Source organism: Entelurus aequoreus, linkage group LG08 (genome assembly GCF_033978785.1).
Source record: "Entelurus aequoreus isolate RoL-2023_Sb linkage group LG08, RoL_Eaeq_v1.1, whole genome shotgun sequence".
Taxonomy (NCBI): Eukaryota; Metazoa; Chordata; class Actinopteri; order Syngnathiformes; family Syngnathidae; genus Entelurus; species Entelurus aequoreus.
In genome coordinates, this window is record NC_084738.1 from 44,951,761 (window position 1) to 44,962,063 (window position 10,303).

At 43.2% G+C, this 10,303-nt stretch overlaps 2 protein-coding genes across 2 annotated transcripts in view; one reads left to right on the forward strand and one right to left on the reverse strand.

The window, feature by feature from the left end:
- znf704 (zinc finger protein 704) overlaps window positions 1-10,303 on the reverse strand; it is a 112,071-nt gene that overhangs the window by 62,889 nt on the left and 38,879 nt on the right. The gene's annotated exons all lie outside the window — the stretch shown is intronic.
- LOC133655268 (uncharacterized protein K02A2.6-like) lies at window positions 7,190-10,078 on the forward strand. The gene has a single exon (XM_062055259.1). The coding sequence runs from the start codon at window positions 7,190-7,192 to the stop codon at window positions 10,076-10,078; it is 2,889 nt and encodes a 962-aa protein (XP_061911243.1).

Consider the following 10,303-nt stretch of genomic DNA (forward strand, 5'->3'; position numbering starts at 1 on the left):
GAAAACACTAAAGCATTCGTACTAATAAAGATTCTCCTTCCTCAAGAGATGCTTCCTGTTTCTTTGTTACACCGCTGTACACCACGCTCTATGTACCTAACTGAGCTGCAAAGCCAACACATGATGGATTACCCTTTAAATTTTATTTTTGGGAGCGCCATGTCTCTTATTTACAGTTTTGGTCGGCTGCCTGCTCGCCGCTTTAGATCTTTAGATCGAAGACACCAAAGACAACGAACGGGGGCCTTTTTATTAGATGGCGAAGTAAAAGGATATTCCCTTTTTGTCATCTTTATGGAATAATTTATGTAGATCTGGGCCAGCAGATGATTCTTAGAAACAAATGGCAAACTTTAATTTAAATTTATTGCTCTTCCTCGCCACACAATATCTTTTTTTTGTTTTTGGGGAGGACATCTGCTGCATACTTTTAACTGAATGTCTGCTTATTAATTACCTTTTATGAACGTAAACTTCATCACTAAGTTCCTTGATGAAATTAAGTTTTCTGATACAACACAATAAAGCTATATCTTAGCACAATTGATTATCTTCATCATTTAAGGCCTCTTAGGTGAAATTACACACCTCCACGTTAAATGCATTACCTTCCCTCCAGTGCCAAAAATATCCTCTATGCATATGTAGGAGCAGAAGGCAAATTAAATGCTCAGCTGATGTTCCAAGTACAAAAAAAAGCTCAGAATGAGAGTGCGCACCTTCAAGTCAATGATGGGATGGATTGCGGCTGAGAAAAAAATAAAACACTTGAGGGATACTTGGAACTTAAAAATGGGAGAGCGTTTATTGGTAAAAGGAAAGACGTGAATGTCTCGGAGGGCGGCCGGTTCCCAGAGAGTGGATGATATAGCACAGCTGATTAAGCATATGAAATCCCTGCATCCATAAAATACATGTGTTAACCTTCCTTAAAACGAACACACACATTAGGATAAATGGACTCAAGTTTGCAGACAAACTAAACAAGCCAAACTCTATTATCTGAAGGACAGTTTTCCAGATTTTATTCCAAGACCAGAAGAGTCCCTCAGGGAGCATATGATGATAGAAAACCAGAAAATACTCTTTAAATGTAGGTCACCTTGAGAAAAGCTAAGCAAATAAAATATAAGTTGTGATTGGTACCTAATGATGGACATGAGCTCGACCGGAGACACGGCTACACACAAGGGGGGTACCCCACCTTGCCATCACCAACCCCCTCCATCATCACCGCACCGGCCCTGCTAAGCCGTGATAAAATTGATGAGCGGCACTCAAATTAAAACGGGGCCACAATTATGACACCCTCACACTGTCTGCTTAATTAGTACATCTCCTCCGTTATAATTAATAAAAGACTGTCGAGCGGATTGCTATCAATAATTCAGCAATATTCCAAAACAGACAGGTCGTATGAACCTTTAGGATGGATGGCCATAATCAGAAATAATGTACGGGAAAAAAAACTTAATTCGGGCCAGTAAGTGGCATTTCGCATGGCCTTTTGGGTTACCAATTCTTAACCTTAAAAGACTAACTGGAAATGGATAAAAAAAAACAGCCCTCAGAAGCATTCTTTTAAAGGTGCAATACTGTCCAAAAAACAGACCTGAGCAGGTGTCTTCATTGTTGCGTGTGAGCATGTGCAGAGTATGTCACAGTCAGAACTGAAATTAATAGAAGCGTCTTTAGGTCATAGCTACTACTAGAGTATGAGTAGCACCACTTTTCAAAGTCTTTGTTGACATAGCACATATTACTAGACAAAGAGGATACAAAAGACTACTTTGTCAGAGGGGACAGGCAGTTGGTTTGTTGTTAAGTTACATTGCCAACTACTGGTCGGGCATTGCTATAACAGTATCATTTTTGTTACTCTATATGAGGTACATTGTACTACTTTTTCATGGATCAACAATAGTTATTGAAGCGGATTTCCCTGCAGTAAAAGTCCTCTTGGGGACACAGGTAGTTTTACAATGCAAGTCAGCTGCCTCATTAGCGCATTTGTTTGGACACAATATGCGACAGTGCCGTCAATTAGGACCACCTTGTATGTAGCACGGACGGCTGTAATGCACGCCTGTCAATAGGATCAATTAAAGCTTTTTCTCTGGGCGCAGCACTTTGCGCCATCAGTCCATTACAGCTCAGGACTATGGATTAGTGTGAAAGAGCAACGAGCAACAGCGAGCCCCACGGAGCATGGTATCACATAAACACAGGCACCCGGGCCCCACACTATACATTATAGATAGCGAGAGGCAATGATTACACACAGCGCCCGCTTACAGACGCAAAATGCGCAATGTAGGACAAATTAGCATATCGTTGATGTTTTCAGTGGAGCCCTCGGATTGATTCATCTACTGATTCATAACACCGCTGCTAAACTTTGAGTCATGCCGCGGTCAAACTCTTCTTTTAAGAAACCTGTGCAAGGTCTATTTACAGCAACAATAACGATTCAAATAGATCACCGCTCAATGCTCATGACTTGCAAAACAGTTGATGTCAATGCAATCAGTGTAGTTACTTGGACATACAGCAAAGAAAAATTGAAAAATGTCCCAATTATGTGAGCTATACACCGTCCAGTATAGCGCAACTGATCTCAGGCCAACAACCTAAAAATCCATGCTTGCTGACATTCTGCACTAGCCAATTTGCATATAGATTTAAAGGCCTACTGAAACCCACTACTACCGACCACGCAGTCTGATAGTTTATATATCAATGATGAAATCTTAACATTGCAACACATGCCAATACGGCCGGGTTAACTTATAAAGTGAAATTTTAAATTTCCCGCCACACTTCCGGTTAAAAACGTTTTATTATGCTGACGTATGCGTGTGACGTCACGAGGGCAAGGGAAGTATTCGGAGCCCGTAGAAAAAGCTCTGTTTTCATTTCATAATTCCACAGTATTCTGGACATCTGTGTTGGTGAATCTTTTGCAATTTGTTTAATGAACAATAGAGGCTGCAAAGAAGAACGTTGTAGGTAGGATCGGTGTATTAGCGGCCGGCTGTAGCAACACAACAGGGACTACTTACCCTGATAGCAGACGCCTAGCCGATGCTAGCCGCCAAACCCATGGATGAAGTCCTTCGTCGCGCCGTCGATCGCTGGAACGCAGGTGAGCACGGCTGTTGAGGAGCAGATGAGGGCTGGCTGGCGTAGGTGGAGCGCTAATGTTTTTATCATAGCTCTGTGAGGTCCGGTTGCTAAGTTAGCCTTAGCGTCGTTAGCAACAGCATTGTTAAGCTTTACCAGGCTAGTTCATGTACATGGTTTAATAGTATTGTTGATCTTCTGTCTATCCTTCCAGTCAGGGATTTATGTATTTTGTTTCTATCTGAATTTGAGAACGATGCTATCACGTTAGCTCAGTAGCTAAGTGTGTCACCGATGTATTGTCGTGGAGATAAAAGTCACTGTGAATGTCCATTTCGCGTGCTCGACTCTCATTTTCAAGAGGATATAGTATCCGAGGTGGTTTAAAACACAAATCTGTGATCCACAATAGAAAAAGGAGAGAGTGTGGAATCCAATGAGCCAGCTTGTACCTAAGTTACGGTCAGAGCGAAAAAAGATACGTCCTGCACTGCCTCCAGTTCTTCACTCTAACGTTCCTCATCCACGAATCTTTCATCCTCGCTCAAATTAATGGGGTAATCGTCGCTAGGTCGCTCCAAATCTCTCTCGCTCCATTGCAAAAACAAAGGAAAATTGTGAGGAATTTGACCTCCTGTGACGTCACGCTACTTCCGGTACAGGCAAGGCTTTTTTATCAGCGAGCAAAAGTTGCGAACTTTATCGTCAATTTTCTCTACTAAATCCTTTCAGCAAAAATATGGCAATATCGCGAAATGATCAAGTATGACACATAGAATAGATCTGCTATTCCTGTTTAAATAAAAAAAATTAATTTCAGTAGGCCTTTAAACTCATTATACTATCCCTGTGACATCACAGGTGGTCCTCCTCTCAGACAGCACAGCCGGTCCAATCGGGATATACTTTATATATATATATATATATATATATATATATATATATATATATATATATATATATATATATATATATATATATATATATATATATATATATATATATATATATATATATATATATATATATATATATATATTAAAAAAAGTTCTGCGTTTGATTAGTTTATAATCACCTGAAAACATAAATGAAAGCAAATTGTATCAAAGCTGCAAAAACATTTCAATTAACAGTATGTGTGAATAATAATGTACAATGCAGGAGAAAAGGCAGCTAGAGTTAGATCAAAAGAGTAGAATTAGCCACTTAGCTAGAGCAGCTAGAAGGCGCATAAAAAAGTAATGTTTCAATCTGTTTACGTGTAGTCTTGCCTTTGTCTTCTTAGAATTCCCCAAGAGTCAATATTTAAGGGCTTATGTTTCAGAAGAAAAAAATAATCACCCCAGGGCCTTGACTCCAGAGTGTATGCTTCATACTCTACTATTTTGGCCGCGGTTGGCGGCCTCCGATAGGCGATAAATCTTGGTCATGGGTAAATGGCGGGGTGGAGTGCATCCATGAATACTCAGCGATCGCATCTAAAAGCGACCAAAAATTGTTGCGGTTTTCAAGCCTTGAACCAAAAGCAGTTGGACAGATTTAAATTTCCTTCTACAAAGCACTTGTCCTTGGCTGATGTCCCTAAGCCGGAGAAAGCCAAACTAGTGATACAATATTTAAGTAATCCATGCAGGGAATTGTTTCAGCAGCTGCCTTCATCATAAAAAAAGCACAATGAGGTGCTTTTGTTTTAGCCGGTTTTGACATTCACTCTGCATTCATTATTTGCCATCACAAAAAAGGTCTTGTTTTATTCCATTATACTCTGTTGTACTCAGTTTCAGGCACTAAAGGGCCTGAAAGTGGGAGGGTTGGGACAGATTATACAACAATGAAGAGGGCGCCTCGCTTCGAGTCCCTCTGAAATGAGATCACAACACTCCAATTTTAGAGCGTTTGCACTAGTTGCTTCACATTCTTTGGAGTTGATTCGAAGATTTAACTGATCCCACTGAAGCTATGCCTACACCTGGTGCACTGATATGATTGCAAGGTTTTTAACCCCCAGGAAGAGGAACAAGGGGGCTTCAGCAAGTCAAGGTAAAGAACAAAATCAAATAAAAAAAACAACACAAAGTTTGGAGTCAAGATTGGTTAGCAGAAATAGTTAGCTAAGTATGCAAATGAGTATGAGTCAAGCTCCAAACCAATTCAATTTAGTTTGGGCAAAAACAAGACCTGCCCTGGTATTACCCACATTGAAGTAATTTCTATCGTATAAATAAAACCTCACTTGGGTTATTTTTAGCCATGCGCAGATCATATCAGACGTAGGAATAGTTGAGTCAACATTTCTCTGGTTCAGTCGAGTAAATAGTTGCAGGAAAAGCCTGGTAATTTAATCAGATAATTGAGAGTAGAAAAAAGGAAGCAGATTTTTTTTTAGATAACATTCGCCAGAGAAAACTACTTATCAAACGCTGACTACTTTGGTCTCTCCTACTACTTCTCAAAAACAGAGACTACCAACAGCAACCAAAAAGGTTATGAAAGAAGCACAAAAGCAGACCTCACAGATGAAGACAGATGAAACAAGCCAATTTAAAAAGCTGTGTCACTTTATCAAAAGACAAAACGAAAGACTGCCCATCCCCTTCCCCTTCTGGGCCTCTCCATGCACAGGAAAGCCAGTCGCTGGCCCACTTCCATGACTGGAGTTGGCTGATGTACCACAGATCTGTCTGGACGCTAATCAACAACAAACATGGTCAACAATAACAGTTTGGGGGGTGTTTGTTTTGGCACTGAGGCAGGTGCCGTGCATGCCTACCAGCCTCCTTGCCTCAAAATGGTCAACAGTTTCCATAAAACAAATAAAAACACAGCCACAGCAGACCATGGACACGCGAAACCGGAAAATACACCACATTTATGTCCAGGAACAGTTTGTCAATGGAAGAGCAGGCTATTTCTTAAAATGGCGTGTTATGGGGCTTTTGCAAAAATAAGCAAAGCTCTCTCTTCAAAACCGAGGTTATACTTCACTTCCCTGCGAGCAATTAGTCTCCACAACGCTATTTGTCAAAAGCTAAGCCATTCGTTTCCACTACACACTCACGCTCTCCCTCTACGCCGCCAGCTCCAGTTACAATTGGCTGCTTCCTGCGTCGGGAAAACATAAGCCCTTTCCTTCGGAGCAAGAAGGTGGCCCGAGCAGCTGGCCAAGGCTGAGGCTGAAAAGATGCCCGAGCAAACAAGCCAATAAATGCGCTGTAAACAAAATCAAAAAACTGCCACATTGAGTAATTTGTGTGACTGTGTCTCCAGACACATGGCCTTTCATAAAGGGAATTATATCTGTGAGCATTTGAGAGTTGGATCAATGTAAAAAGTAGATCAATCAGGGAAACATGACCTATTGACTCATGGCACATGAGGTAGATGTGATGTAAACAAACGCAAATGAAGATATTACACAGGAAAGTACGTACGCACACCCGCGCACGCACATACATACATATATATATATATATGTTATGTTTTTGGACATCGCAACTTGCCGTAGTTGTAAGCAATGCATGATGGGAACCCGGATGTTGTGTCGTTGTATTGAAGTGCCGGCTAAAATAAAGACACGCTAAGAAATAGCTCCGTGCCCGTCTACTTATTGGTACGTAGACAAACCTACAAATAATGGGGACATATATAACAAGTGGCGACGAGGTGGTTTGAGATCCCACGGGCGCGGTGTGTCTGGAATGTGTGCGTGTAGTCAAGTTTTACGAGTGGCGATGTTTTACTGAGGAGAAGCTAACGCGGCTAGTTAGCATTTGGCGCGTCACAGCCTGCGTCTGTTGTGAATAGCGCGAAGAGGACATTTTTTTTTAAAAAGGAGAAGATGAGACGTGTGACATCACCGGAGGGAGGACCGTCTGAGGAGGAAGAATTGTCAGAGGATATTGCAAATAACCAGGAGCCTGAAAGGAAAATGGCAGGAGTTGTTGGTAATATTGGCCCTTTTGATGAGCACGTGGAACAGTGGAGTGCATATGCAGAACGTTTTGACTATTTTGTATTGGCAAATTACATTGCTAATGATAAAATAGTACCCACATTTTTGTCAGTGATGGGTCCAAAGACATTTAATTTGTTACGTGACCTGCTGCAGCCCACCAAACCGGGGACCAAAACCTATGCAGAAACAGTGGATGTTCTGACCCAGCATTTTTCACCCAAACCATTAATGCTCGCAGAAAGGTTTAGATTCCACAGACGAAATCAAGAAGAGGGGGAATCTGTTACCATGTTTGTTGCAGCGCTGAGGAAATTAGCCGAACATTGTAAATTTGGGCAAGGTTTAAATGACGCATTAAGAGACAGATTGGTCCTCAGACTGAGAAATGAAGCCGCTCAGAAGAAACTGCTGACCGAAAGTAACCCGACGTTGCAAAAAGTCATTGAAATCAGTGTCGCCATGGAAATGGCCTCAAAGGAGGCTCACCAAATGAACGCTACAGGCGGAGTGCATACAGTTCAAACGGATAGACCTAGTGGACAAGGGACATGTTTCCGTTGTGGAAAATCAGGACACCTAGCCACGTCATGCTGGTATAAGGATATGGACTGTCGCAGTTGTGGAAGAAGAAGCCATATCGAGCGGGCCTGCTTAAAAAAAAAGAACAAGGAGAAAACATCAAAGTCTGCCAACATACATGACTCTGTGAAGAACAGGAGGAAAACACAGGTGCACACTGTGAGACAAAGGGAGACTGTGTCCAGCGATTCTTCGGAAGGAGAACAGGAGATGAGTGTACACACACTGAATATAATGAAGATGGATGAAGATTCAGAAGGTTACTGGGTGGAGCCCATGCTGGAGGGGCACCCAGTGAGTATGCAAATAGACACTGGTTCAAAAGCATCCATCATCTCAGAGGGGGTTTACAAAAAAGTTTTGGGACACCTTCCGCTGCGACCGTCTGATACTAGGTTCAAAACCTATCTAGGGGAACCTGTACCCATGGCAGGAATGACTGATGTCGTGGTACAGAGTAACAATCAGGTGAGGAAGCTCCCCATTTATATTGTTAAAGGTGATTACCCGGCTATTCTGGGATGTGTGTGGCTAGAGAAAATGAAGCTAAGCTGGCACACTGTAAAAATGGTATCACCAACAGCTACTAGTCTAGCTGCTATTTTGAGGAAACATGATGAGGTTTTCCGGAAGGAGTTGGGCAGTATGAAGGACATTACTGTCAAGCTAAATATTAAACCGGAAACAACACCAAAGTTTATGAAAGCCAGGTCTGTACCATATGCTATTCGATCAAAAGTGGGGGATGAGTTGGACGCCTTAGTTAAAAGTGGTGTTTTGGAACCGGTGACTGTCAGCGAGTGGGCCACGCCCATAGTTCCTGTACCCAAGAAGACGGGAGAAATACGAATCTGTGGAGATTTTAAAGTGACACTGAACCCTGTACTGTCAGCAGAGCAATACCCTCTTCCCCGCATTGACGATTTGTTTGCCGGGCTGAGTAAGGGGCAAAAGTTTAGCAAAATAGACCTTAACCAAGCCTACTTACAAATGCACGTTCATGAGGATTCTAAAGACTTGCTCACCATAACTACACAAAAGGGGCTTTTCAGATATTGTCGACTTCCTTTCGGGATCACATCAGCCCCTGCACTTTTCCAACGTGCCATGGATCAGATCCTACATGGCCTCCCTGGTGTACAGTGCTATTTGTACGATATTCTGTGCACAGGAAGTACGGACCAAGAACATCTGGACAATTTGGATGCTGCTCTTCAAAGGCTGAAAGAATATGGGCTCAGGGTTCGCAAAGACAAGTGCAAATTTTTTCAACTGTCTGTTGAATATTTGGGACATGTAATTGATGCCCGAGGGTTGCATACTGCACCGTCAAAGGTTCGAGCGATAGTGGATGCCCCGCCGCCAGAGAATGTTAGCCAATTATGTTCATTCTTGGGCTTACTGAATTATTATGGCCGTTTTATACCGAACTTGTCATCCAGGCTCAAGCCGCTGCATGACCTACTTTGTCAAGGAAAGAAGTGGAATTGGAGTGATGCCTGTCAAGAGGTTTTTCAGAAAACAAAGGAGACATTAGTGACGTCAGGGGTACTGACCCATTTCGATCCATCACTCCCCATTCAGTTGGCCTGCGATGCATCCCCGTATGGAGTGGGGGCGGTCATTTCACATTTAATGCCGAACGGGGTAGAGAGGCCTATAGCATTTCCATCACGGACCATGAACAAAGCAGAGACTAACTATGCTCAGATAGAGAGGGAGGCGTTGAGCATCGTCTATGGGGTTCGCAAGTTCCATCAGTACCTGTATGGGAGACAATTTACATTGCTGACAGATCACCGACCCCTGACGACCATCCTGGGGTCGCACACTGGGTTACCCTCACTTGCCGCGAGTCGCATGCAGCGGTGGGCGTTGCTCTTGTCTGCACACTCGTATGACATCAAGTATCGCAAGGTTGACCTGCACAGCAACGCCGATGCCCTGTCCAGGCTGCCTCTTCCTATCACCAGGCCTGAGCCGCGGGCAGCAGAAATCTTTTACTTCAGTCAGGTGGATGGTGCGCCAGTTTCTGCTGCTCATGTGAGGAGGGCCTCTCGCACTGACCCTGTCCTGTCTGCAGTGATGGACATGGTGATGGGGGGTAGATCAGGTAGCGATGCCCCCAGTATTCAACCTTATCTCTCCAGGAGAGCAGAACTGTCGGTGCAATCTGGTTGCTTACTGTGGGGGAGGAGGGTGGTTATTCCGCCATCATTGCGTAAATCTGTTCTGCAACAGCTCCATGCAGGTCACAGTGGAATAGTTCGAATGAAGGAGATAGCAAGGAGTTACTTCTGGTGGCCAGGAGTGGACAGAGAGATTGAGACTACCGCCAAAACCTGTTCCTCATGCCAAGAAGTTAGGAAGGCACCCCAACTAGCTCTTCTACATCCCTGGGAGTTTCCCGAAGAACCATAGCAACGGGTGCACATTGATTTTGCAGGACCTGTAGAGGGTTGTATGCTCCTTGTGTGTGTGGACGCCCACAGTAAGTGGCCGGAAGAGGCCATAATGAAAACCACTACCACTGCAAAGACGATTGAGAGGCTGGGGGAGATTTTCAGCCGGTTCGGTTCTCCTCTTCAGTTGGTCTCAGATAACGGGCCACAACTGGTGTCACAAGAAATGACTACCTTCCTTGAA

What these genes read in the sequence shown, in the direction of transcription:
- LOC133655268 (XM_062055259.1), top strand. Translation starts at nt 7,190, where the DNA reads ATGGGTCCAAAGACATTTAATTTGTTACGTGACCTGCTGCAGCCCACC.